General features: G+C 50.7%; 15 protein-coding genes across 15 annotated transcripts; 6 read left to right on the top strand and 9 right to left on the bottom strand.

Moving 5' to 3' along the window:
* The first annotated feature begins 23 nt into the window (after positions 1–23).
* On the top strand, positions 24–905 carry M438DRAFT_346019 (uncharacterized protein). The gene is made up of 2 exons (XM_029905575.1): positions 24–198; positions 251–905. Coding segments are annotated over exons 1-2 (519 nt in total). The 5' UTR covers positions 24–196; the 3' UTR covers positions 768–905.
* A 323-nt stretch (positions 906–1,228) lies between these two features.
* Positions 1,229–2,193, bottom strand: M438DRAFT_365751 (uncharacterized protein). Its single transcript, XM_029907817.1, has 2 exons — positions 1,917–2,193; positions 1,229–1,861 (listed from the first exon to the last, which is right to left on the bottom strand). Exons 1-2 carry the CDS (start codon positions 2,017–2,019, stop codon positions 1,395–1,397), a joined length of 570 nt encoding a protein of 189 aa, XP_029760110.1. The 5' UTR covers positions 2,020–2,193; the 3' UTR covers positions 1,229–1,394.
* Positions 2,194–3,178: 985 nt separating this feature from the next.
* On the top strand, positions 3,179–4,477 carry M438DRAFT_355759 (uncharacterized protein; the record flags this gene model as incomplete). Its single annotated transcript, XM_029907058.1, has 2 exons — positions 3,179–3,638; positions 3,693–4,477. 2 exons carry the CDS (start codon positions 3,179–3,181, stop codon positions 4,475–4,477), a joined length of 1,245 nt encoding a protein of 414 aa, XP_029760109.1.
* A 347-nt stretch (positions 4,478–4,824) lies between these two features.
* M438DRAFT_346015 (uncharacterized protein) lies at positions 4,825–5,927 on the bottom strand. Its single transcript, XM_029905574.1, has one exon. The coding sequence runs from the start codon at positions 5,878–5,880 to the stop codon at positions 4,969–4,971; it is 912 nt and encodes a 303-aa protein (XP_029760108.1). The 5' UTR covers positions 5,881–5,927; the 3' UTR covers positions 4,825–4,968.
* A 1,109-nt stretch (positions 5,928–7,036) lies between these two features.
* On the bottom strand, positions 7,037–8,112 carry M438DRAFT_397484 (metacaspase; the record flags this gene model as incomplete). The annotated part of the gene is made up of 4 exons (XM_029909310.1): positions 7,037–7,125; positions 7,179–7,226; positions 7,285–7,320; positions 7,357–8,112. The coding sequence occupies 4 exons, from the start codon at positions 8,110–8,112 to the stop codon at positions 7,069–7,071; spliced, it is 897 nt and encodes a 298-aa protein (XP_029760107.1). The 3' UTR covers positions 7,037–7,068.
* A 924-nt stretch (positions 8,113–9,036) lies between these two features.
* M438DRAFT_25016 (uncharacterized protein) lies at positions 9,037–10,629 on the top strand. Its single transcript, XM_029899635.1, has one exon. It carries the CDS (start codon positions 9,144–9,146, stop codon positions 10,359–10,361), a length of 1,218 nt encoding a protein of 405 aa, XP_029760106.1. The 5' UTR covers positions 9,037–9,143; the 3' UTR covers positions 10,362–10,629.
* Positions 10,630–10,897: 268 nt separating this feature from the next.
* M438DRAFT_335646 (uncharacterized protein) lies at positions 10,898–11,491 on the bottom strand (the record flags this gene model as incomplete). Its single annotated transcript, XM_029903824.1, has 1 exon — positions 10,898–11,491. One exon carries the CDS (start codon positions 11,489–11,491, stop codon positions 10,898–10,900), a length of 594 nt encoding a protein of 197 aa, XP_029760105.1.
* A 475-nt stretch (positions 11,492–11,966) lies between these two features.
* Positions 11,967–14,489, top strand: M438DRAFT_274559 (putative pre-rRNA processing protein Tsr1; the record flags this gene model as incomplete). The annotated part of the gene is made up of 2 exons (XM_029900722.1): positions 11,967–12,063; positions 12,115–14,489. The coding sequence occupies 2 exons, from the start codon at positions 11,967–11,969 to the stop codon at positions 14,487–14,489; spliced, it is 2,472 nt and encodes an 823-aa protein (XP_029760104.1).
* Positions 14,490–15,235: 746 nt separating this feature from the next.
* M438DRAFT_335644 (zf-CSL-domain-containing protein) lies at positions 15,236–15,543 on the bottom strand (the record flags this gene model as incomplete). Its single annotated transcript, XM_029903823.1, has 2 exons — positions 15,236–15,445; positions 15,508–15,543. 2 exons carry the CDS (start codon positions 15,541–15,543, stop codon positions 15,236–15,238), a joined length of 246 nt encoding a protein of 81 aa, XP_029760103.1.
* Positions 15,544–15,876: 333 nt separating this feature from the next.
* On the bottom strand, positions 15,877–17,565 carry M438DRAFT_365744 (uncharacterized protein). The gene is made up of 4 exons (XM_029907816.1): positions 17,098–17,565; positions 17,022–17,050; positions 16,425–16,962; positions 15,877–16,374 (listed from the first exon to the last, which is right to left on the bottom strand). The coding sequence occupies exons 1-4, from the start codon at positions 17,143–17,145 to the stop codon at positions 16,087–16,089; spliced, it is 903 nt and encodes a 300-aa protein (XP_029760102.1). The 5' UTR covers positions 17,146–17,565; the 3' UTR covers positions 15,877–16,086.
* A 205-nt stretch (positions 17,566–17,770) lies between these two features.
* M438DRAFT_374908 (uncharacterized protein) lies at positions 17,771–18,115 on the top strand (the record flags this gene model as incomplete). The annotated part of the gene is made up of 1 exon (XM_029908533.1): positions 17,771–18,115. The coding sequence occupies one exon, from the start codon at positions 17,771–17,773 to the stop codon at positions 18,113–18,115; it is 345 nt and encodes a 114-aa protein (XP_029760101.1).
* A 139-nt stretch (positions 18,116–18,254) lies between these two features.
* Positions 18,255–20,159, bottom strand: M438DRAFT_240847 (uncharacterized protein; the record flags this gene model as incomplete). Its single annotated transcript, XM_029899533.1, has 1 exon — positions 18,255–20,159. A coding segment is annotated over one exon (1,905 nt), but the record flags the coding sequence as incomplete, so codon positions are not given.
* A 407-nt stretch (positions 20,160–20,566) lies between these two features.
* Positions 20,567–21,022, top strand: M438DRAFT_335640 (DUF1674-domain-containing protein; the record flags this gene model as incomplete). The annotated part of the gene is made up of 1 exon (XM_029903822.1): positions 20,567–21,022. The coding sequence occupies one exon, from the start codon at positions 20,567–20,569 to the stop codon at positions 21,020–21,022; it is 456 nt and encodes a 151-aa protein (XP_029760099.1).
* A 219-nt stretch (positions 21,023–21,241) lies between these two features.
* Positions 21,242–22,284, bottom strand: M438DRAFT_374905 (uncharacterized protein; the record flags this gene model as incomplete). The annotated part of the gene is made up of 4 exons (XM_029908532.1): positions 21,242–21,268; positions 21,331–21,545; positions 21,622–21,793; positions 22,045–22,284. The coding sequence occupies 4 exons, from the start codon at positions 22,282–22,284 to the stop codon at positions 21,242–21,244; spliced, it is 654 nt and encodes a 217-aa protein (XP_029760098.1).
* Positions 22,285–23,358: 1,074 nt separating this feature from the next.
* M438DRAFT_274484 (Bromodomain-domain-containing protein) lies at positions 23,359–25,305 on the bottom strand (the record flags this gene model as incomplete). The annotated part of the gene is made up of 1 exon (XM_029900715.1): positions 23,359–25,305. One exon carries the CDS (start codon positions 25,303–25,305, stop codon positions 23,359–23,361), a length of 1,947 nt encoding a protein of 648 aa, XP_029760097.1.
* Positions 25,306–25,874: the final 569 nt, after the last annotated feature.

Genomic DNA, 25,874 nt, shown 5'->3' with positions numbered 1-25,874 from the left:
TTATCAAACGTCTTGATCATTCGTCCCTCGAGGACTCGCTTGCTCGGCTAACGCCTCACCGCTCGCTTTTCGAGGGCCTCATTCTCTCGACGTTCTCAAGATTCAACACGCTGACATCAACGACAAAACATTCTGTATCCATCCGTGACTTTCATACGTCTCTCCGCTTGTCTGAGAAAATTGACAAGGCCCAAAAATGTCCGAATCTCTACGAACACTGTCGCGACACGCGCATCTAACAGGATCGCAGGCCATCCTTTCTCGTCAACCTCGGCCTAACCGCCAACGACACAATGGCTCCTCTTCCTAATTACGGCCCTCATTTTCTACTTGCAAATTTTCTGCTGTCTTACATTTGTACATCGACTCGCATCCAAAAGCTCGGCCTCCGCATCGACAATAACATGAACCCTCGCTATGATCTCGTGTCTCCCCGCGCAGAAAAGCTGGTCTCGACGGGTAGAATCACTCAAGAGCAACTCGATCAGATGCGCCGCGTTCAATCCGCCCACAGCAATTCTATGGAACACTATACCGTGTTTGTGGCGGCTGTCTTGTCGGCCATCGTGGCTAAACTGGATAATGGAATGGTCAACAGATATGCGGTTTTGTATACCATTGCGAGGGCTGCTTATTTCTGGGTCTATAGGCAGAATACTACTAGGTCGGCTGCTGGGGTCAGGAGTGTGTTGTGGTGGGTTAGCAACATTCTTTGTATCCGTCTGTTTTGGTTCGCTGGAAAGGCTTTAAATGCGGATGTGGTTTAGAGCCATTTCTGACGGGAATCAAGATCGTGTTCGATATGGACTTGCTGTTCGATGAGCTACGATCCAGAAAGATGTACACATCAGTACCTTGGCCACCTAGAAGGCAGTCGGTCCCATCCATGGCCTCAAATTTGACACTGCAGCGGTTCAACACTATTTGCTCGCAAAACTGGCGAGTCCTTCTCCCTGACTTTGAGTCACTGTTCGACAGTAATCTTCTGCAAAGACATTACTCGCTTTAGAGTTCTGACGTAGGTTCTACTGGTACGTTTGGAAATCCCTCATGTACTTGCTTCAAATGGAGTTTGGAGCAGCAAGCATGCCCGGTCAGTGATTGTCGAGAAAACATTTGCTTCTCTCCACCTTCCACATCAATCAAACACACGATGCTGACACAGGACTACCAGAACGGCTATTTAAACACAAGCTGTCAAGCTGTCAAGTGATAAGATGACTTTGATGTCGGTTTAATCGTCCTTTGATCATAATATCGTTATTGATTATTGATTATATACATGCAACCCATTCCTTTCTTTCATCATGTCACAACCAGCCTGACAGAGTCTGTGGATGATGCGCGAGCTCTTCTTGGAGTGAGCGGCGACAGCAAGTCATTCGTGTGATACTTCAAGAGAGAAGTATCTGAGTACGAGGGCTCATCATGGAACTGGTAGACGACGCCCGAGTCCTTGTCGGGGTACCTGGACACAGCAGATCGGGTTGTTTGAGCGTCGGACGACCTGAGGGAGAAATATTGGAGCTTCCTGAACTCATACTTCTGACTTTCTGCAGTGCTTTCGACCATCGGGCTCTGGCTCGCCATTTCGACACAATTTTGGAGACGATTTCGGCATTGCTTGCTGTAGTCTTTGGATCTTCGAAGACGAATACTCCTGAATCGACTTCGGTGGTTTCTGAAGATGGCTTTGGAGTACAGATCTCAAAGTCTTCCTTGCGACGTTGGTCCTCGAATTGTCGAATTCGTAGTCGTGCATCTTTCTTCGCCAGCTTCATTCTTGCTTGTTCTGCGTCCGCGCGACGCCTTTGTTTCGCCCTTTCGAACATGTCTCTTTCCCGTGATGCGGCATCTGGTCCTATAAGTTGTGTCAGTAGTGTTTTCTAATCTGATCAACACGCGACTTTGCTGACCTTTGCTAGTTGGTATAGACAAACTGGCAGGACTACAGCTGCTGTAGCCACGCAACTTGAATGCACTTGCGATATGCGATAAATCGACTTTGTCCAAGATCATGATGGTCTGTCTGGGTTTGTAGGGCTTCGTGTTCTGTGAATTCCCACTCAAAAATTAGGTCGTGTTTTGATATCTTATAGAGAATGTAAGCAGAAGTTACTGACCGGGCCTGCTTTATGAATCCTACAGCCGGAAATAGTTTCATGTTTGCGCCTCCCTCGCGTGGCTGCAGTTCCAGCCGGAATGACAAAGCCTGCATGCTGCGCCTGCACGCGCTTATGGCTATGCAGCCCGACCAATCAATTCTTTGGAAGGCACAGCCTTGTTTAGCACTGGTCTAATCACAGCGGTTATAATTGATTACACCAGCTACACAGCCCTATAACGGCAAGTACCCTCCCCGTGTGCTAAACTTTGTCACGCGCACCCTGTAGAAATGCACGATGTTTTCAAGATCTCTCTAGTCGTCCGCAGAGAGGCGCTGAGTTTCACACTCTCAGTGGAGGGCTGCACTGATCTTAAAAACATTGTGCATTTCTACAGACTAAATGTCCCCGGGCATGGCCGTGGGAGATGGCTAGAAGTGACAGAATTTAGCACACGGGGAGGACGCACTGCGCCTATATGCGAAGCAATATCGTCGTTGGTAAGGAAGGATCGATAAACCTGGTAACAAATCATCACCGAAACGAAGCCATCACCCATTTTCTGGAGTGAGTCGTCGCGCAATGAGCTGCGAATTCTGTTGCGACTACGGAAGAAAATGTAGTATGACCATCGCGATCACAGATACAAATGCTCTCCAGCAGCTATCGAGCATATGTCCGACCCATCGTCATACGGCATGAACACAAACACCCTCGGATCATCTGCTCGTGATAGTAACACAGGTCACCGTATTCGATTTGCGTGATGCTGCAACCGCGCCTTTGGCCATATGACCCTGCAGGTCGACTGCAATGGGGGCACTAACCACAGCCTTCTGTATGCACAAGGATGATGGATATTGTATGGCTGCATTATTACCAGGCTCAATTTCTATATCATGCAGCCTGGAGAACATGAGGGGGCTGCCTCATTTCGCGCCTGAGTTCTCTGTACTCATACACCGACCCTACTCGAGCCTTCCTCGGATCAATCGTTCAGTCGACAAGTCAGGCTCTCCGTGGTCAATCGTCAACTATTGAAGACTACTCTGCCTTTTTACACGGGTAACAACATGACGTCCACGACGGAACTCCGCCCAATGTCTCCTAATTCTGCGGTGGACTCGCATGCCGGACCGGCTATTAGCTCTGGAACACAAACGCCTGTCGGTCGACGAACGCTACCAGCTATGGAAGCAGATGGCTATCGATTGTTCTCCGACTTCATATCTTCAGACCCGCTACGGTCCACCACTATATTCCGCCGCTTTGATCGCCTGGCTATTCGCAACCTACTATATCTGGAGAGTGAGTTGGCAGCTTTAGAGAGCGAGGTGGAAAGATTGGACTTGGATATGATCCCCGAGACAATGATCAACCACCTTGGCGACTGGACTATACTCAAAGCCGAGGCTGAGTACGCGGAAGAGGATACTAGCGAGAATATACCCGAGGAAGAGGCCAAAAAGCAGGAATTGATGATAGCACGCATGCGGTTGGTCAAGAAGATTAGAGTAAAGGTGAAGGAGTATCGTAAGCCAGCTAGCGTGACCGCTCAAGCTTAGCCCTACTGACCAATATATACAGATGAAGCACTAAAGCTAATGTGTGAGATATTCGCCCTCGAAAGACCCGAACGCGACGATATCGAGACAAATGGTCGTATCTTCGTACAACCGGATGAGGATGACTACGATCACGATCACTGGGAAGCCAAAGCAGATTCGCACGCCATCATCCAAGGTGCCATGGCTCTGCATCTCTGCAAGAAAAATCGGAAAGACCTTTGCACGCTGGCACCACAAGTAGAGCGGGACCCTCTTACCCGGCTCGTGGAGAGCAAGCACCAACTCCGCAGCATGATAAAAGATAAGACCACGGGTATGATCAGCCTATCCAAGTGGAAACGCATGAATAAAGTCATCACATGGATCAGCGTATGCTTGGTGGTAGTTTGGCTCGTTGGTGCCATTGTCGGTCTGTACTGCTGGAGATCCGACACGGGACGCTTAATCTTGCTCAGTGTCCTCACGCTAGGCTTCGCCTTCTCAATCCTCTGGGTGACTACAGCACGACGACACGACATCTTTGCATCTACGGCTGCGTATGCTGCTGTGCTTGTCGTATTCATCGGAAGCACACTTGACACTGCTGGGTCGAAGGGTACGACCAGCGCCAAATCGAGTAAAACACGGTTGTCAAGGAGCCTGGAGCCCACACGGACATATCTTGCTTCTGGCTTTGATATTGGACAGGCTTCAGATAGGACATATGCTATCACTATGATGGGCGGCATGTTTATGGTGGCGGGTGTATTACTCTGTGCTATATTGTTGCTGCAAGTGAGAAGGAGAGGCCATATCAGGCTATAGCCATCTATATAAACCTAATACTTTCACATAAACACAGCGATTAAAAATATACCAGGAGCGAACTCCCCTCTTCTGTAAGGCTTCTGGTAAGATTGTCAAGATGCAAGATGAGATTGACGATCTCGTACTTGTCCAGAGAGAGCACGTTCAAGTGTCGACTCTCTGCGGAACTGCACTCATCTGTTGACAAGACATTGCCTTTTGATAGCTAATATACTACCTGGGAAGGTGAGAAAGCCAGACACATAAATGGGGATAAGAAATAACTAATTATAGTGAGACAGGAGAACAATTTCATTTCCACAAATTTCAACAAGTATAACTAAAAAATAGTAAACATCAGATACCTGCAATACACCCCATCTGAAACCCGAAACACCAGATTTGAATCATGATTCAAAGCTTGCCAACACAAACGCCACATCCCAGAGCCTCAGCCAGAGGCATGATCATCAAGATCTACTGTACCATCAACCAGACATCCCACCTCCTCATCCAAAGAACTTGCCCGTGAATCTTCTACTAACCTCTTTCAGATCGCTCTTGAACATATCAGCAGCAGTAACAGATCTAGTCTGTAGTTCACCACTGCTCGAACGACGAATTGTACGGTGACGAGATGACTCCTCTTGTTCCCGATTAGCACGGTGCTTCAATGGCATAATCGCACGTAAAGTACGATCAGTTGACCGAGAAGTGTGTTGGGTCTTCTGAGAAGTGTGGTTGCGGTGATGAGAGACTGAACTAGAAGGCCTGGTCTTGTGGCTACTGCTGGGGAGTGGAGGAAGAGGCTTGTTGGTCTTAGGACGACTGGTGTGGGCTCTGGAGATACCAGTCGATTTGACGGGAAGGGTACGATCAAGGTTAGAAGCAGAGGTGAAATCAGTAGTTGCTGGTCTTGCGGAGCGTCGAGGAACAGGACTGATGATTTCAGCATCGGTGTTGGAGCGAGCACTGGCCCGAGGTAAATCCATTTTCGATGAGCCAGGGGGAGGATACTGTGATGGAGTGAATGGTCTCACACCAGGAGGTAAAGGCTTACGAGCGATTTTGAACGGTTTCAAGGGTGAACCTGGAGGCGTATAGGAGATCGATTTTGAGTCATGAGTCCTTGTAGCAACTACTCGACCAGCAGGTCTCATGGCGGTGAACGACGGGATGACAGGAGAAGAAGTGGTGGAAAGACTGCGGTTCTCATCGAAGAAGGCGGGCGTGACTGGCATTGGCAGACCAGAAGGTGCAGCGATTGTTACACGTCTCTTGTCCTTGTACTTGTAGGCGATGTACTCTCCAGCAGGATGGGCGACATACTTTTCCTCGTAGGGGTCGAATGGAGGGTACTTAGGGATGAAACAATTCAGGAAGTTGGTCGGTGGCTCAGGTGTTGGCAGTGGAGTCGACATTGAAGAGTCAACGGGCTCAACAGGGCTCACCGGCGACGGAAGCGGCTCATCAAAGGGGTTGAACGGAGTCGACTCAATCTCAGGCAATGTAAGCAAGCTACAGTCGTGAATCTCGTCGGCTTCCAATTCATAGATCTCGTGAGTCGGAAGAGTAGTCATGTCGGGCTTTGCACACGATTTCCTGGAGAGGGTGTTGTTGTTAACGGTGTCAAAGTTTTGCTTAGCAACAGCCTCAGCCTCAGCTCTCATAACTGAATAGCGGCGTGGGCTGATAGCTGGGGGAAAGCGATTAGCCTCGATGAATATAGAGAGTGTTTCGGCCTTCATATTGTTGAATCTGCTTACTATGGCGATGAGTTGAGTTTAGAGAGAGTGATGGGACAAGTATTATTTTGAAATGTGTTGTAAACTGTTGTGTTAAAAGCAGGTGTTATTCGAGTGTTGACTCCTTCCTGTTTGCGAATGATCGGAGTAGAGATCAAGCAGTACTTATTGCTATAGGATGGCGTACAATGGGACAAAGGACAAAGAGATATGCTCAGGATTGCTTTCAAGTCCAGTTTGCAAGGAACAATGAATTTCTTTGACCGAGGACAAAGAGATTGATCTAGAAGAGCTGTCGCCATGCCGCATACTCGAACTCGACGAAACGCGGTAGGAACATTGCAAGACTTGCCATGTTTAGCTAAGTCGAGCTATGGTCGATACGTTTCATCCTCCCCCCCCCCCTGTGCCTGACTTTGTCACGTCAACTCTCTTGCTGCAGTGATGCACATCTATACATCTGTCCGAATGCACGACGATTTTGAATAGGACCACTCACTTCAGATATATTCGCAGGTTCAAACATCGGTGTGCATCTCTACAGCTTCTTACATGATAAATCTCAATGCTCGAGCTGGATATAGAGCATCCCCGTGTGCTAAAAACTGTCACTGACACTGCTGCCAAATTGCACGATAATCCTCAAAAGTAGAGCGGCGTCCAAGGAGAGGCCATCAGATAGCCGCTCTCTGTGGACGATATCCTCTTACTCAAAATCATTGTGCATTTTGCTAATCTGGGATGCTGCGGGAAAAGGATTATCAAATTACGTTTTGTTGCGAGCACACAGAAAAGCAGTAGATACTTGATTCGGTTATGAAAGCACTGTATTGCTTCGAGGAGAGATAAGAGCCTGGAGGCATACTAGAGAATCAATGACCGGTCCAAATCCATCTCAACACCTACGCAAAGCTGAGGAATCTGCAGAGACGGTCAGCAACGATGATGCATAGAAAGAACTGTGAAGTGGTTACTTGTGTATATGCGGATGCCTTCAACAAGGCACGGGTAGCATGCAAAGCCTGGAACGTGTCAGTGGCAAGCATGCACTTTTGCAATGAATCAATGGTCTTCACTCACCGAAGTATATGTGGGAAATGGGTTTGTTTTCAAGGACTCAAGGAACGCCTAGCTCATCGCTCCTTCGCTCACGCCGCAAATCTGGGCATCGGCACTGGTTTGTTCGTCTCTGCATCCAGAGAACATTGTGATCATCTTCTTCTCGTGTGCCCAACTTTGAGTGAATTCGTCTGCCTCTAGACCTGTCGCTTGTCGACGATGCTTCAGGCTGCGGAACAAGGATGTTGCTCCAGCATACAGATCTCGAGTTTGGGCTTCTTTGTTAAAGCTGAAGCCGCCAGTGATGAGATGTTTTGCATCCTTCATGAGATGTTTGCCGATCCCTTCGGCGTCGACTTGTTGGACGTTGCCGCCATCGTCACTTCGATAAATGAATGGCAACTGCAGGGTCGATCCTGAGTGGCAGCAGTCGAGGATGAGGAATAGGGAGCTGCTTGGGTGGAGTCTGCTCACGAGATGTTGGTGAAGCGTGTCTGAGTCGATCTGGCCATTTTCCTCGAAGTCGACGGGTACAATTGTATCGAGCAGACCTGACGGGTGCCTGCCTTGAGGGTCATCGATCTGACCACCGTGTCCAGAGTAGTGAAAGAAGCATATTGTATTCTCCTCGCTAACCAACCAGTCTATGGCTGCCAGCAGGTTGTGACCCGTCGGGTAGTAATCGTCCTCGAGATCGTCTCTGAGAACGAGTTGGTCATGCGGGCCGTCCTCGTAGCCTCGATACTTGATGAATTCGGCTACATTGTCGACGTCCTCATGGCATCCTTTCAACGCATTGTCGCTGCCGGTGTAATTGATCCCGATTAAAAGAGACTTGCGACGTTGCATGTAATTGTTCGTTGTATGGGCTTGCTGATGTTCTGATAGTAGGGATGCGTGTGAGTATTCTTAGGTTGTTGATGCGTCTTCACATTGTTGTTGGAATGATGGGTGGCTTCTCCAAGAACTGGAAACATCAGCATCAACGCTGCGCAACCTTGCGTCATCTCTGTCGCTCCTTCTCTGATAACATATAAGGCGACCACACCGGACATCGGCGTTCTGAGCCTCAATCAATTCAGATCGAACGAGTGCCGAGTTGACCACGTCATGAATGCCTTGTATCCCAACACGGCTACCCTTTGGTATTGATACTTAAATTGAGGTGACGGCGAGCACCACTGTTAGATAGAAATATGTTTTCCGTCAATTTGATTCGACGAGCAAGCATGTCGCAACGTACAATAGCATTCACGTTGATAGGCCTGTCTTTGAAGACTTTCGAAAGCAGCTTCTTTTTGGACCCGAGTCTGCAATCCAAACCTCCCTAGGTATTTTCCGTCTCCTGCATTGGAACAGCTATGGTAATGTAGACGCAGGGGCACAGGGATTGCACCAGAACCGAGCTCTCAGCCTAGCAAAGGCTCCCTACAACATAGCAGTCAAAAGGCACAATGATTTTTGGTATCCGATGTAGGTCCAAAGAGATCAAGGGGCAGTATCGCTCTCAATAGACATTTACTTGATCATCAAAAGGATCCTGCCTTTTTGCAGCTATGGTTGCAATCATGTTTCTTCGATATTCTCGTCTCCACCAATCACTTATGGTTCTTTCATTCGCATTTTTATTCATTGTCCTCATAAACAAGCATTCTTTGTCTCATAGATTGCCTTCGTTGTTGTTGCTCTATGAGTGCTGCGTTCATTGTCCATTGTCTCACAGCAACAAAGCACCACAAGGAAATGTCTTCTCTGGGCGGACAATGACCTTGTAAGACTAGTGGTTTGATGAGCTGTACATAAGGCAGTCTTGCTTCCACCACTGAACAACTCGCCAACCCACTAACCTTTCTATCATCTAGAGTCCAGTTAACATTACCATGCAGACATACACCCCCCCTGGTAGCCCCGCTCGCCCTTTGGCTGCTGGTATTGCTCACTGGACTACCGCAAACACTATACCCGCTGGCCCTCAGAACGCCCCTCCATCCCCTCCCAGGACACGCCCTGTCAAGAAGAGTAGGTTTACTAAAGTCCGCAACTTCTTGCGTCGTGACTCAACTCCTAGTGCTCCCATGCCAACTTCAGCTATCCGCCACCAGATTACCGAGCACCCCAATATCACACCCAGAAGGCCCACACCTCTAAGGCCCACGGTCAGACGTCCCCAGACTGCTGCTCACACTGACAGCCACACAACCTCAACAACGTCCAACCAGCCTTTCAAGATTTCTAGAAAGCCTCTGCCTCCTGGTGCTCTCAGTCGTTCACAGTGGGTGGCTCTTGCCAACTCTGCCTCAACTCAGGCCCCTAGCCAGCCTCACATGGCCCCAATGTCCTCTGCTCCTGTCTCTCCAATCTCGACCTCTGCAATGGGTGCTCAGTATGACAGTAGACCTGTCAGCCCTATGTTCCCTACCAGCCCGGCTTCTAGTACTGCTTCAGAGCCCGACTTCAACCAGGCCAGAATTAACCGTATGAGCACCTACTCGTATCTGGAAGGCCAGAATATTGACTTGTCTTCTTATGCTTTTAGTCCTTGTGCTGACAAGTTTGCCATTAGTAGAAGCGCTTCTCCAGTCGCCCTAACCAGAGCCTCCTCTTCAGCCGTCAACACTTCTGCTAGAGGTCCATATGTGCTTCGAACTGCTACCCCTGTCGCCTTCCAGAAAGCTAGAGCTGTCAATGTTCCTGGTCCTGTGAGAAACCCCTCCGCTGCCTCGTCTCCCCGTTCTCGTTTGCGTTTAGCACTGACTTCTGAGATTACTCCTAGATCCGTTTATCCAGGTGTTCTACGTGAAACCAGACACCAGCCTACGATCGTCCAGCCCTCCAGAGTCCAGTCTGCCTCTGCTTCCCTGTATTTCGGCATCACCCCTGAGACCTTCTTACTCAGTGACAGTAGTAGCAGTGGCTCTGATACAGCCTCACTGCACTATGTCATTGGTTGTAAAAGCTCCAGTAGTGGCCCCTCAACTGACTCTGACAGCTCCTCTGACAACGGCTCCATCGGTTCTCATGCAAAGATCCTGAAAAAAGCCTTGACTAAGTCCCTTGACAAAAACTCACTTATCAAGAGACCGTTCGTCAAGAAGTAAGACAGGTAAGCCCCCTTCCCTACCTCCCCTATTTTCACCCCCATCCCTCTCCTGAGGCCATTCCCCTCCCACTCTCACCATCCTCATCCTCCCTTTTGCTTTTGTTCAGCTTTGATGTTCAGTACTCGCATTTGTTTTGATAGCAAGATACGGTTACCGGAGTTATGGACACAAGAAGATAGAAGAGTTGGTCAACTCGATAATAAAATTGTAAAGGTTCAAAAAACAAACAAAATGTGCCCCTAATTGCATTGTGAAATATGACCCCTCCTCCCCGTGTGTCTAAGTTTGTCACTGTCGCTGCTGTAGAAATGCACGATAGTTTCCAGGAGTGCAGCTAGGTCCAAAGAGAAGACCTCCAAGTATCGCTCTCTGTGGACGACGTGCTATTGCTCAATATCATCGTGCATTTTGATGCGTTGTTTAATGCGCACCGCTGCGACTTGGGAGTCGATGTGACAAAGTTTAGCACACGGAGAGGCTATGAATATGATTGCTGTGAATGTCCAAGTGGGAATTATGTAGTAACAAGAACATCACCTCGCGTCGCTCCACTTGGGCGGCCTCTCAGGTCTTGTGAATTGATCCTGGAAGTGCTCCTCCCACCAAGTAACAGGTGTAAACAGGTAGCTTCCAATGACACAGAAGATTGTAGCCAGAAACTGCCAGATGGGTACAATGATGGAGATCCAGGGCAAGATGAACTTGATAAACTGATCCGTCTGGTACAGATCATTTTGGCTGGAAATGTAGTATTTGAGTTTACCATCGTCCTCCGAATCTTTCTGTCGTGTCAAGTGCAAGACTGTGACGAGCGAGACTTCGGAGCGGTGGGTAGGGATGGCCCAAATGGCAAAGACTTGGGTGAGGCCGACGTAGAGGACGAGGTTCTTCTCGTCGTAGGAGACGCTGTGAACTTTTGCGCTGATGCGTGGTGACATGATCTTGTACCAGCGGTATATGCGTTCGACTAGGTAGCGGGAGTTGGCCGAGGAGCCGGTGCGGCAGAAAGGGTGGGTGAAGCTCGCATTGGGTGTGAAGTATTTGTTGACGGTTGAGAGTTGTAATGATGGAGGGGTCTCGGTCAATAGAGCGATCACGTAGGGAATCTCTGCCACAGGGTCGTCCATGTTGATAGGTTGGTTTGTAGGAGACTGCTCAGTCGGCGACAAGTTGTTGACCTTGACTTTCACATGCTCAACGTCATGGCAGGCGGACCCTGACTGTTGGCCCTCCCCGTGTGCTAAAATCTGTTACTCTGGCCATCTCCTGCCGCTACGCCTAGAGTCGTCTAGCCTGTAAAAATGCACAATGTTTTTCAGATCGGCATAGGCGTCCGCAGAGAGGCTCTGACTATCACGCTCTTAGTGGAAGCTACCCCTGACAATGCTGAAACTGTGCTGTTCTATAGTTGTACGCGTGACAAAGTTTAGCACACGGGGAGGGCCCAAGCGGGCGGCCAAGGTTCTTATCGCCGCTTATCGCGATCTCTTGGCGAATTTTTGAGCCATACCGACTTTTTTAATACCATTGCCGCCCAATCAAGAAGGAATCAAGGAATACAGCCGCGTCCTTCGTACTGGACGTCTCATATATTTCTTCAACATGGTCGACCATCACCATCGGAGCACCACGAAGCAGGCGCACAAGCCCTACAAATCAAAGCACATGAGCAAGGGCGCAATCAAGGACAAGAACAAGGGTAGGTTACTCGACTATATACCATGAGATTTCAGTCGCCAACACAATACAGGCAAGGTCGAGTCAGTAGGCTTCGAACGCGGAACGAGAAAGACACCACACCAGCAGATGATGTCCAAGTTGGACCGCCGCAACCAGGCCAAGCAGAAGCGTCTAGTCAAGGATGCCGAACACGATCGCCAGACCAACGTATTCCACGGAAAGAACGCCGCTCCTCGCATTTGCGCCGTCATTCCTCTCTGCGAAGACATTTCCAGCGCAACCGCCGTCCAGAACCTCGTCCGCAGCGTCGACATTGAAGACGAAGCCCCGAACAGCAACCTCTGGAAAGTCGACGTTGGCCGCTTCAAGCAAAAGCTGCAGTTTATCACTCTCGGACGTCGCGATGTCCTCGACGCTCTGGATGCCTGCCGTGTCGCCGACTTTGTCATCTTCGTTCTGAGTGCCGATCAAGAGGTGGATCCGGTGGGAGAGCAGATGCTGCGTACAATTGAGAGTCAGGGTGTGTCGAACGTCATTACTCTGGTTCAAGGACTCGACCAAATTGAGCCCGCAAAGAGACGCCCGCAAGTTCTGGGCTCGCTCAAGTCCTTCATCACCCATTTCTTCGCTACTCAGGAGCGCGTACATTCCCTGGATGCCCGCCAGGACTGCGCCAACGTTGTTCGTTCGCTCTGCACAACCACACCCAAGGGAATCCACTGGAGAGAAGCCAGAAGTTGGATGTTGGTCGACGACATGGCCTGGCCCGAGGATGCTTCAAACACTGTTGTTTTCACCGGCACTGTTCGTGGAAGAGGCTTGAAGGCCGACAGACTGCTGCAAGTTGGAGATTGGGGTGACTTCCAGATCGAGAAGATCATGGCTGCCGAGCCTCTGGAGAGTAAGAAGAAGCACGGTACCGACGACATGGCCATGGACGACGTTCCTCAGCAGGACAACGTCCTCGAGCTGCCTTCCGAGGACCAGGACGATATTGCCGACCTTGCACCTGAGGAAACAGCTATGACAGACTTTGCTCCTTCAGTTGCCGCCACTGAACGTAAGGGTGTTTTGCTGGACGACCACCACTACTTCGACGAGGATGAGGACCCGGAGGCCGCAAAGCCAAAGAAGCTGCCCAGAGGTACCTCGAAATACCAGTCTGCCTGGTACGTAGGAGATGTTTCAGACTCTGGCTCCGATCTGGAAGACGCCGACGAGGAGATGGACGATGCAATGGAGGACGCTGTTCCTGCTGACGGCACCGAGGGTCTCGCTCCTCGTGAGCCCACCGAATACGCACCTTCAGAATACCCGCAATCAGAGATGTTCTTGGACCGATCACCTGAAGACGAAGCCGAGCAATTGGCCGCTTACCGCGAGTCACGAAAGGCAGAAGCTGAAGAGGATCTCGAGTTCCCTGACGAAATCGAATTGCACCCCAACGTGTCTGCTCGCGAGAGACTTGCCCGCTACAGAGGTCTCAAGAGCTTGCGTACCAGCGCATGGGAGCAGGACGAGGACAAGCCGCATGAGCCCGCAGAGTGGTCGCGTCTGCTCGAGATTGCCAACTACAAGGCAGCACAACACCGTATGGTCAGCGAAGCCCTGGTCGGAGGTGTTGCCCCCGGAACTCGTGTCCACGTATACGTCCGCCTTGGTGATTCGTCCCCTGAGACACTCAAGACTCTCCCCACACCAACAGGTATCTTCTCGTTGTTGCGCCACGAGCACAAGCGCACTTCGGTCAACCACAGCATCACTCTCAGCAGCGACTACCCTGCACCGCTCAAGTCAAAGGACGAGCTGATTATGCAATGCGGCCCTCGTCGCTTGATCATCAACCCCCTGTTCTCGCAAGCAGGCAACACACCCAACAACGTGCACAAGTTCGACCGCTACTTGCACCCCGGTCAAACAGGCATGGCCTCATTCATCGGTCCCCTGACCTGGGGCAACGTTCCTTGCTTGTACCTCAAGCGCACATCCACCATTCCTCCACCTCCCGCCGACTCAGATGACGAGGACAACGACAAGATGGAAGACGACACAGACGCCAACAAGCCTCTATACACCCTCATCGCCACCGGTACCTCAGTCGCCCCCAGCACCAATCGCATCATCGCCAAGCGCGCCATCCTCACCGGTCACCCTTACAAGATCCACAAGAAGCTCGTCACCATCCGCTACATGTTCTTCAACGAGGAAGATGTCGCCTGGTTCAAGGCCATCCAACTCTGGACCAAGCGTGGCCGCAGCGGTTACATCAAGGAGTCTCTTGGTACGCACGGTTACTTCAAAGCCACCTTCGATGGCAAGATCAACCCCATGGACGCTGTGGGTATGTCCTTGTACAAGCGCATGTGGCCTAGATGGGCAAGAGAGTGGAGACCTGGTATGGAAACCGCCACTCTGGAGAACGAGAAGGGTGATATGATTGCTTAGATGGTTTTATGCCTTTTTGCATATATGCATACAAAACATGATGGAATTGTTGATATTCAAATGGTGTTTTTTTGAGGGTCATGGAAATGAATAAAAGCTCTTTTTTGATTTATAGGTTATGCATGTAGATTTGTTCTATGACCATGCTAGTTTCTGACGACACACCAATGCCTCTTCTTCTGAGGATTACTCTTGCTCTCTTCGAATGACTTCTCCATCCGCTTTGTCTCTCAGATCGCGAGCCATTGCGAAAGATTCGATTTGACCAGAGCGTGTAGTTTAGCTTTGGCTCTCGCGTTTGCTGAACCGGAGGGACGTCTTTTTGAGGACGGCAGGGGCGAAGTATGATCCGCGGTTGGTTCCGCGGTGGCCTTGACGGTATCAGTCGATCATTCGCCTTCTTTCCGTGCGGATATTCGTAGCGCCTCCTTCGAAGGTAATTCCGAGGAAGGCCGAGTGTCCTGATCGAGCCTTGATGCTCGAGAGTGTCTTGCGTCTCTTGAAGTCTGGCTCTCCTTGCGCAGCCAGCCAGCGTGTCTGTCTTCTTCCTGTGTTCCTCGCATCCTCTTCCACATGCCATGACTGACGCTTCCTGGGTATATCCATGCTCTTCTTGCTCTTCTTCCCAAAATCTCCACTCTGCGGGTACATCCATGCTTTTCTTCCACTCTCCGTGACCCCATGCCATGACACTCAACTCCAATCCAACTCCAATCCATACTCTTATCATTCTGTCCCAGACCTCCTCAAGCAACCACACCCACCGCCTGCACTCCACCAGCATCCCCATCTTTCTCCAAGTCCTCAAGGTCGAAAATAACTCTGATCATCAGCGAACAAGACGGACACACGGCGATATCCTCGCCGTCCCTCAAGTCGTCAATGTTGATTTCGAATTTATCGCCGCAGGGGCATGGGTAGGTGTATAATTGTGTTATCGGGTCGTAGGTCATGTCCTGTGTTCGGATATGTTAATGAAAAAGTGAGGTAGAAGTGGGAGGGAGGGGAAAGGGCGCACTTCGATTTCTATCTCGTCGTAGATGTTGTCGGCCATTTTTGGAGGTGGGTGAGAGTGGTCGTGGAGGTGTGTTGGAGAGGTGTGTTGTAGATGGCTTTGAGTCGCGGATGGGCTGAGTGTGTGACAGCGAGAGTGAGGTTCAGGTCAAGCGTTTGGAGAGTCGAGTGTGTTGTTTGCGACACAGAGGGTGGAAAAAGATTGTATGGTCATCAAGGTTTTGGTGGCGTGGGGGAAGGCAGCGAAAAGTTCTGGACCCCCGGAAGCTCCGTGACTCGGAACAGCACCATGTCGATCCGTGGTGACCCTGGCTGTATCGTCCTCATCTTTCACATTTCACATATTCTACTTGTTCTCATTGACATCATTGAACACCCGTGCTAAAAACATATCGGATCAAGATTAGATGGAACGTGAGAAGGTATGTAGATCGTTCCACGAGTCCGGGTCTCGTCGTTGCGTTTCTGGTTTTTGTCGATACTGTAATTGTTTCTCATCTCATGTCGAGTGCAAGCATAGCTCCAGCCGCAACCTCGTTCTCAAACCCCCAACGACGCAAAGCTCTCATCATAACACACGTCATCAGGTCCTGCCATCCTCACCTCGCCACACACCCTGATCGGATAGCAGTTTGCTAGGATGGTCTCTTGAGCTTTCCACCTCCAATGCAAGTCTGGATTCATTGTTCAAACCATCAATCTCGCGACGTGCGTCTTCATCACCTCCTTCGGGATCATCAGTGTAGCGCTGGGAGGGGTACTCGATAACCCTGTTTGCTGCGTCGGACTCGTCCTGAAGCATACGTTGAGGGTGACGCATGCTTTGCTGTGCCCACGTCGGGTGCAAGGCAGGAGTCACAATAATTATGGCCTATTACGGTTGTTAGTCGGGAAGTCGTAAGCTCAAATAGGGATACGCACCACCCAGACAAAGACGCCCACAGCAACTCCAATCATAAGACCAGCCACAGTTCTCTCCTTGTCTCTCCAAGCTCCCTCACAGCCAACATGATATCCGTATTGCATCTCGCACGTATCGACAGCGATTCCATGGCCAGGGAACGGGAATGGCATGTCTCGCACGTTTCTGAAGCCGCAACACTTTAGTGCCTCCTGAATTGTACGAATTTTGCTGCCGCTTTTGTGTTGGAACATGGTCTGCCATTTCTCCCTCAAGGCACATCCAAGGCCACCTACAGGCGAGATGTGGGTGCCGCTGAGTGTTGCCACGACGGTGATGTAAACCAGCAATCCGAGAATGGTCAGGGTTGAAGGCAGCAGAACGGCAGGGAAATTGCGTGCGTGACGGTGTCGCAACTTCGGGTGCTGAGCTAGTGAGGATGCAAGTGCGGTGCTCGTTTCAATGCAGAGTCCTGCGAAGGGTGCTAGTGCCAATGTGAGAGTCGTGAGCGTTGACGGAATAGGTAGAGACAGCGTCGAGGTTTGATGTACAGCATAACTGTGTTTGAGTTATTAGTTGACGGAACCATGTCTATTGAGCAAGCAGGTTCGACGTACGCTGCCATTGCTGTCAAGGCTCCAAGATACTATCAAAATCAGCAAAGAACATGACAAGCGATCCGACACAGCTTACAAGAACACTCAGAATGACCGACACCTGGCGTCTGTTGAGCGACACCATCTTCGCTGTAGTTGTTGGGTTTTTCTTGTAAATTTGAAGGCTGATAAGACCAGGCAGCTCTGATTGCAGCGTGCTTTAATCTGGTTGATTGTCTGCAGCAAAGCAAGCAATGCGAGACGAGAAAGTGAGAGAGAGAGAGAGCAGGAGAAAGTGGATGGATCAAGATGAAAAGATTTCAAGAAAACACCTTCTTTCTCCGTTTGTCCCTATCATGAACATGAAACAAGGAAGTAGCCATCAATGATCAAGAGGATCAATGGCGTGAGTGTGTTGATGCATCCAATCGTCACTTCTCCGCATTTGTAGATCGCTCGGCAGCGCCAGCAAGGGTCCAACGGAGGCAGGAGGAACACCTTCCACCTTATCACATTTAACGCATTTCGCTTTAATTCACGCAGAAAGGCTGATGATTTGTTGGCTGAATGGAGGTGGTGTGTAGTATCTCGGTCTTTAAATTGATCGCGCACACTACAGATGGGCAGGTACTTTGGCATGTGAAAGGCCGTCACGCGCCCGGCGTGCATATCGTGTATCACGGCGCGATTTCTATCAAATGCCTCTGAGCTCTGAAGTATACATCTTTACACTACCAGAATACTGATCAGCATAACGAACACCACCCAACATGCCTGATAACAAGTCCACCTCAGCACTAGTCTCTGCGACTCTACGAGAACACACTACGCCATTGACCGAGCGGACTGATGCCATTATCGCCGCCTCAAAGTCGATAGCCGCACAGAAACAGACTTTGGTTCAGGATACTCGGAAGCTAGCTCGACAGGCCGAAGAACTTGAGAAGACGATAGGTCAGAGCGTCGACCAGCTCAAGGAGATGGGTGATCTTCAGAACTGGGCCGAGGTGGTGTTCCGAGACATATCTGTGATTGAGGAGACGTTGAGGATGGTAGAAGAGCAGGAAGCAGAGGGCGACCAGGGAGGTGATGGTACAGACAGCAGGACAACTTAGCCCTTGAAGTTGATGGAGCGGAGATTCTTGTATGATGCTTGCTTGTTAGATGCTCGATCTTGGGCAAAACAAGAGTGTGAATGGCAAGGAGAAGCTGATTCCCGAGTGACCCTCAGCCTTCTCTTTGAGCTTCTCTGCCACGTTGGCTGTGCTTCAGACTCTTCATGCTTAGTCTGGGTCTGCTCTTTCTAGCATTTGCTGTGGGGCTTTTCTTGCCGCCCAATAGCCAAGCGCTCATAGGGGGTCTGACACCGATGAATTTACCTTTGGGTGAGAACACTTCGACTGTGGGATGAGTGTCCTCTACGATGTGCTCCTCGGGTGTACCCAAAGGCTTCCAGGTTGTGGTATCAGAGTCTGAGAATGCAGACGATGTATCGTTGTCTAGAATCTTGTCCAGCGAGGGCGTGCAAGTGGGCTTCACCTTCTGCTTCCTGCGTACCTGAGCAACAAGTTCAACCCAACCAACACCTTCAACCAGGATGTCCGCTGAATATACAATGAAAGGCAGTTGATCGGCCTTGAGTTTGGCAGCGGATTTGGAGGTCAGTGGGCCTGCACGTTGCTTGGTGACATCCCATTCCAGCTTGAAAGTACCTGCAGATGCCATGTTCTCGCGAGCTTCCTTGGTCATGATTGTTTGCAATCCGGTCATTCTCTCGCCGCTCCCGATAGCCACAGCTTTATCGGTAGAAGTGATGTGTGAACTCAAGGGCAGGAAGGTATAAGAAAGGAAGACCAGATCCGAAGTAGTAGGAGTAATGCGAATAAGACCACCTCCCAGAACTAATGACTGGCCAGGCTTGATAGACATCTGCTCGGGGGTCACACGAGAACGCATGACAAGATCCTGTTGGTGCTCAGGTATGACAAACTCGTCCAGATTAGATCGAGCAACGCCAGGAAGATCGATAAGCTCACCCTTGCCACTACCGAAGGGCACGCGAATAGGTGAAGCAGTGGTTCCAGGCAAGGAGGAGATGACAGGCATCACAGGGTAGGGTACCTCGATCTGAGCTGGAGGTAGCAGCGAGCCTTCTTCTACATCAAAGACATCAGGCTCGTCCTGGGCAATAGTCTCTGGCTGGGTCCCGACCGCAGCATCACTCGAAGCAGTGGCCGTAGTGTCGACGGCGGTAGTAGCACCCATATACTGGAGATCAGGCAAATCCGAGAGAGACTCGCTTGATTTCGCAGGAGCGGACGGCGTGTCCGATTTCAAGTTTATGTCCATCCGTTGGGGTTTCGGAGGCTTCTCTTGTCCCCTGCCTTTGGGAAAGGCGACCTCAAACAAATTGCTCTTGCCCACGTTGACCTTGCCAACCATCCAAGCAGCGCCACCTCTTTCCCATATGTCTTCTTTAACCTGTTTGGTCCACCAGCCACGCTTGGAACTTACGCATCGCAAGCCTCCAAGTCTGACATTTCTTCCAGTGCGACCGAGAGCATCACGGAGGGTTTCGCGCAGATACGGCATCAAGCTGTCGACTTGTTCCTTGTTTGGGGCTAGGAGATCGGAGCGAGTGATGATGAACGAGACATCGGCGATACGGTCGCGCACGTATTTGCGATGCTTGGAGCGACGGTTTTGTGTACGCAGGGCTGGGAGATCGAGGCGGTTTAGGAGGTTGGGAATGAGCGACATGGGAAAGTCTGCGGCGTCGAGAATGTGATAGATGTGGTTGTTTTTGTGAGGCGAGTCCTCGATTATGCTACGGATGCTGTCGATCGAAGGGTGGAAGATGGGTACTCCGACGTGATGGTGCAGGAGATTGTGGCAGCGGTCGCAGATGGGAGTCTGCTTCTGTGGCTGTTCTTGAGCATCGAGGGCCTTGTTGTCCAGGCCTAGCTCTTGCAAGACGTTGCTGTCGACCTTGTCCAGAGTTGCCTGAAAGACGAGATCCTCCTGTTTGGCATCATCTTGAACGAACTTCTTGACAGCAGACCTACCCAAGCTGTAGAAGCCTGCTTCTTCGGGAGCTACTGTCTGACTGGGAGCACCGCATCCTGGACATGACAAGGGTAACTTTCTTGTCTTTTGTTTGATCTCGGACTGGAGGCGTTCGGTCAAGTCATGTTGGTCTTGTGCAGGGGCAGCCGCCTCGGTTGAAGAGAGGCGTTTCGCAGCGATGCTCAATGACAACAGCGACGAGCGCAGGTAGTATGGCGGAGCGTGTATAGAAGTCCGAGCTAACGGCTTCTTTAGCAGCGAATTGCGCGAGCGAATGACCACTCTGCTTAACATTTGGATGTTTTGGCAACTCTCGAAAAAGTTTCGACATCGAAACACGATTTGACATCATCGAGCGGCCAAAATGGTCGGCCCGAGCACTCCGTCCCTTGGTCTCAGTCATGCATGATGCGCCACCATTCCATACCACTCAATTGCTTTGTACCTACTCTGCAAGACTACTCATGTTGTCTACTTTGAAACACTACAACACCTCCAACATGTCGTCTCTCAACCTCGCGCGTCTTGCCGTTCGCTCCTGCTACTCCCCAGCTGCCCGCCGCGCCATCAGCACATCGCCCGCTTTCAGATCATCATGGTCGCCAGGCCCTTCGCCGCCACGCCTTCCCAAGGAGGAGCAAGAGGTCTTCGATAAGCTGATGAAGCAATCTACCGGCGCTTTCAGTACTCCTCAGCAAGCTCCTGAAGAGACCGTTGCCGAAGCCTCTACCTCCAAGCCCCAAGTCAACCAATCGCCCCAGATCAATCAGTCGCCTGCTCTCAAGGCCGACGGCAAGGGCGAAGAACTACACCCGAATGTCCGCCGCGGTGCTCCTCCAGAGTTCGAGGGCGATGTCAACCCTCAGACTGGCGAGGTCGGCGGTCCCAAGAACAACCCTTTGCGATGGGGTCACCAGAGCGATTGGAGTTATAACGGCCGTGTCACCGACTTCTAAGTCAATCCCTATCCACCTCTCTCCAACCGACCAACTTCCTCTTTGACCCTGGAAATCTCGTCCTTCATCCTTTCCATCTCCTCGACCGCCTCTTTGAGTCCTGCGACTCCTTCGAGCCTCTCCAGCCATTGCTCGCGATCCCTGAGTCGTCTGCGTAGTCCAGCACTTCGAGCTTCCAACTCTCCTTTCTTGCCCCTGAGCTGCTCCTCGGCTCGTTCGTCATAGACTTGTCCGGCTACCGTCTTCCTCGCAACCAGCAGGCGCTTCTCCAATCCTCGCGCGACTGTCGCGAGATGCTCTGCTCGTGCTCGGGTGTGTCGTCCTACGCTTCCGTGTACCACTTGCTCCAGTATCCGGATGGCCGTTTGTATCAGCTGAGCATTTGTCTTAAGAAGTTGCGTCAATGTTCCTGCCAACTCAATCCGTTTGGCACCGAGCTGCCACTTCGCCTCATCGACATCTGTCTGAAGAGCTTGAATTTGAGCTGGAAGTGTCGACGGGTCCGCCTGCTGCTGCGTTGGATCTGTATTTGTACATGAAATTAGCATCTCCATACTTTTCAATGATACCCTCTCCGTTCTTTTCATCCTCAAACGAACCTAATATCTGACAAAGCAACACCACATTTCGCTCCATATGACTCTCCACCGCCGTCCTGATGGTATCGATATTCTTCATGAACTCCTTCACTTCCACAGCAACAACGTCTTTGTCTTGGGGATCCAATTTCCCATCCAATTGCGCAGATACGATTTGAGCAGTTTCTCTCAACTATACCTCTCTGTCAGCAATCCAGTCCTCACCAATGTTCCCTCCCCATGTGCTAAGCTTTGTCCACGCATGAAGCTGTAGGAATGGACAATGTTTTTTGACATCAGCGCAGCCCTCTACGGAGAGCGTGAAAAGCCAGCGCTTCTCAGTAAGGCTGCAGCTGATATCATAAGGATCATGCATTCCCCCAACTCCATGCGTGACAAATAAGTTCAGCACACGGGGATGCTCTTATCTCAATCATCACTCACCTCCCCACTCAACCCTTCCTCCCCAAATGCAACATGCCTGACCGCATCCTCGAGCACTTCCCTCTCCGCAATTTCCACCCGTTTCTGCTTCAGCAATTCTCTGGTTTTCACTGTTCCTGCATCCAGAGCTACCGGTTTTGAAACACCGTTTCTTTGTATTTTTGTGGTCGTGAGATCTTTCCAGAGGGCTGCGAAGTGTGGGTTTGAAGATAGGGTTTGGGGGTCTGGTTGGGGTAGCATTGTTGTTGTTGTGTTTTTGTAAGAGTTTGCTTTTTTTGGGTTTCTGCAGTTTTGTTGGTGAGGTGGGTTTGTGTGCGATTGATGTTTTGTCTTTCGTGTTGCGTTGGGTTTGGTTTGGTTAATTGAGGAAGTCGGTATGTTTTTGTGTTTATGGATGGAGATGCAGATGGAGGATGGACGTGGATGACAACGGAGAGGTTGTGGAGCAGTGACCACCCAGCCCAATTTACTTGTTGCCAACATGGTCCATCGCGCTCCATGAGCTGAAGTTTGTCACGCTTCACTTGTGCTCTCTCTCCTCCCCATGTGCTAAACTTTGTAGGATTGCACGATTGTAACATTTTCAGAGGTAGCCTCCGTTGAGAGCGTAATAGTTAGCGCCTCTCTGGGGACGACTACCCCAATTCAAAAAAATTGTGTTTTGACAGACCGAATAACCCCAGGCATGGCAGCGGGAGATGGCTAGAAGTGACAGATTTTAGCACACGGGGAGGCTGGAAGGCGTGCTGCTACTCGATTATATCGTGCATTCTGACAGGTGAATCACTGAATCTAGAGCTGATGTGGTAAAGAGTGAATGCGATAAATCGTTCTTGTCTCAGAATCTGTTGTCATCAATTTGGAAGAAAGACGACTACGGATAGTATAAGCTGAGACAAGAGACAAAAAGTGCTATGGTACAAAGAATTTAAAAGGGGCGGCCTCCGTCTGCCGATTATCTTCACACCTCCTCATCCTTCAAGCAAAACTGCCCATCCTCCTGCACTCCTTCCTCTGGGTATCTCTTTTTGTGGGGGGGTGGTGGGGCAATGCGATCCTTGAGTAAGCATGTTTTTGGTGAAAGGACGACTGAGGTAGGTTGGTTGTGCGCACCACTACAAAGTGTTGCAGAGGTACGTCTTGTTCTTGTCATTCATCATCATCAATTTCGCCAGCTGCTTTGCTCGCTTCCTTGCATTCCGGGCTTTGGTCTCGTTATCATCCAACGCAATTAATGCAGAGTATTAGATATCACTTCTGCAACTGAGCAATTCGAGCTCAATCTGAGCAAATGATACGGTTCGAGGGGCGAGTTTATTCCTCCTCACTGCTCTCACTGTCGTCATCGTCGCTGCTGTCAGTACGGCGCGCAGCTGAAGGAGCTGCACCACCGCCATCGAGTGCGTCGGCCTTATCGCCCATAGCAGCCATCTGCTCCTTGAGTTGTCTGATGCGATCCTCCTGCTCGTGCTTCTTCATGGGCTTGTGCTTCTTCTTTGCAGCTCCTCCAGAACGGGCTGATGGCTTCTCGGGTTCGTAGTCATCGTCGATAGCGTTGGCATCCATCTCGACCGGCTCGGCCTTGGGGAAGATGCTGCGCACGTAGCGAAGCAGCTTATGCTGCACTTCGTTGGGCAGATCGTCAATCTCCAGCTCGACATCGTCACCGGCCATGTCCTTGTACTTAGCAACGTTTTCCGTGATGATGCTGGTAAGTCTCTCAACCTGCTCGGCACTCATATGTTCCGTGGCACTGCTGATTTCCTGCTTCTCATCATAGGTGACAAGACGTTGCTTCTTAGGCTTCGAAGTTGACTTGATGGTGGGACGAGAAGTGTTGGATACACCGCCGGACTTCTTGCTGGGCTTGCTCATGACACCGCTGCCACTCTTGCTCTTTTTCTTGCTACCAGAGGCCTTGGGGGATGCACGCTTGTTGCCAGAAATTGATGCGACCATATTCTGCATAGCGGCCAGCTGCTCCCTGAGAAGGGAGATTGTAGCCTCGTTGCTATCATGCTCGTCATCTTCATCGTGGGCATCATCGGAGTCATCACCATCGGATACGTCCGACACAGGACTAGCGCGTTGGGACTGAGGTGTGTGTCTCTTGATCCAGCTATCCTTCTTGGTCCATTCTCTCTCGAACTCGGTTTGGAAGTCTTTGCCCATCTGGTGGACAATGTTGTCAGAAGGATTGAATTTGAAGCAGTTCTGGAACATCAGGTCGAAATCATGCTTAAACTCGGCTGCGGTGGCATACTGTCCTCCCTTGAGTCTCTGAGTAATTGTAGAGATGTCCATGGGTTCCTTGATGACGCTGAAGTAGTTGGGGATGTTGAGGGCGACGGGGTCGACGGGAATGCGGAAAGGTGCAGCAAAGCGGTCCCACTTTGACTTGCGGAATTCCTCCAGGATGTGCTCGCAGAATTTCAGGCCGGTCTGAGCTTCCTTTCTCTTCGGCTTTGATGTCGAGTAGGGAAGATCGCGTGGAGCGGGAGGAATGACTGCACGCTTGGGTCTGCCAGCGGTCGAATCCCTGCGGATCATAGGGGTACCATCAGGTAGCAAAGCGAATGTTTCGTTGGCGGGAGACTTGGCAGGTGCAGCAGGCTTTGCTGGCTCAGGGCGTGGGATAGCAGCGGGCTTAGGCGATGCCTTTTTTGCGACAGGCTTGGACTTCGGCATAGCGGCTTCTCCGGTAGGGCACATTTGCATCTGCTTCATGAAATAGGCTCGGAGGTTCTGTGCCGATATAGAAGCAGCGTGGTTGATGCCATTGAAGGTGAAACAGTTGGTGACCATGAGCTCGAAATCAGAAACCAGATCGTCTACTGAGGAGTATTGATCGCTCTTCAATTTGTGCTCGATTGTGGTAAGATCCATAGGCTGTTTGACGACGGTGGGGTAGTGAGGAATGTTCAGTGCAACATAGTCGACGGGCTTGGTGAACCAGAAGGCTGACTTGACTTTCTTTGTGTTTTTCATCTTCTCGATCAAGAAAGCCTTTTGGTTCTTGGTGATAGGACCAGAGCTGATCTTGGGCGTGTGGTGTGGGCGTACAACACTGACAGCAATACCATTGGTGTTACCGGGGGTAGGAACTGGTGCAGATTGAGGTGCGATTGACGGGGTCTTGAATTCAACCTGAGCTTCTCCATCGAGATCGTCTCCAGTCTTTGTACGCTTTGCGGAAGGCTCACCAGTCGCATCGTCTTCTTCGCGCGCGCGCACAGTTCCAGCCGAGGGGGCATCTGACATTTCCTGGTCGTTGTCGACTGGGAGTGTCACGGATGCTTGCGCAGGAGGGGCGACCATGACGGGCTCACTGTTGCCGTTGGGTAGATCTGACTTGACCGTGATTTTCTCCGAGGCAGGCTCTGTGTTCTCTGAATTTGACACGTTGGCAACACCGTTGGTAAGATCTGTGGCGGGTTGATTTGCGTTGGGGCTGGTGGCAACAACACTGTCAGTGCCGACAGGCTTTAGATCTTCAGATGTCGGAGGCTCTGACACAGGGAGTGCGGGTTCACTTTCAGTTGCGAGTGAAGGCGCGTCAGTAAGCTCAATGTCCTCAGTAATGCGCGCTTCACCGTCACCAAGCGGCTCCGATGGTGAGACGAGAGGTCGTTCGAGGTTTGCGTCAGAGGGAAGGTATTTTGCGACACCTTCAATGCCAGAAGAATTTTCCGTCACTTGAGCAGCATCTGACGTGGGCTGCTCGACGGATTGTGAGTCGGCAGGGGTCGGCGGTCCATTTTCTGAGAGCTCCGTGACAGCAGGCACCGGCTTCGACGCCGCGACATCATCAACAACATCTTTGACGGGCT

Source organism: Aureobasidium pullulans (assembly GCF_000721785.1).
Source record: "Aureobasidium pullulans EXF-150 unplaced genomic scaffold scaffold_10, whole genome shotgun sequence".
Lineage (NCBI taxonomy): Eukaryota > Fungi > Ascomycota > Dothideomycetes > Dothideales > Saccotheciaceae > Aureobasidium > Aureobasidium pullulans.
The sequence above is the reverse complement of the archived record's forward strand: the minus strand, read 5'-3'. Positions and strand labels throughout refer to the sequence as shown.

Excerpts from the sequence above, each read along its gene's own strand:
- M438DRAFT_346015 (XM_029905574.1), bottom strand. The coding sequence starts at position 5,880 with ATGTCGACTCCACTGCCAACACCTGAGCCACCGACCAACTTCCTGAAT.
- M438DRAFT_365751 (XM_029907817.1), bottom strand. The coding sequence starts at position 2,019 with ATGATCTTGGACAAAGTCGATTTATCGCATATCGCAAGTGCATTCAAG. Across the intron at positions 1,862-1,916 it reads GTCTATACCAACTAGCAAAG|GACCAGATGCCGCATCACGG; the intron begins GTCAGCAAAGTC and ends CACAACTTATAG.
- M438DRAFT_25016 (XM_029899635.1), top strand. The coding sequence starts at position 9,144 with ATGCAGACATACACCCCCCCTGGTAGCCCCGCTCGCCCTTTGGCTGCT.
- M438DRAFT_365744 (XM_029907816.1), bottom strand. The coding sequence starts at position 17,145 with ATGGTGTCGCTCAACAGACGCCAGGTGTCGGTCATTCTGAGTGTTCTT. Across the intron at positions 17,051-17,097 it reads CGGTCATTCTGAGTGTTCTT|TATCTTGGAGCCTTGACAGC; the intron begins GTAAGCTGTGTC and ends TGATTTTGATAG. Across the intron at positions 16,963-17,021 it reads GCCTTGACAGCAATGGCAGC|TTATGCTGTACATCAAACCT; the intron begins GTACGTCGAACC and ends ACTCAAACACAG.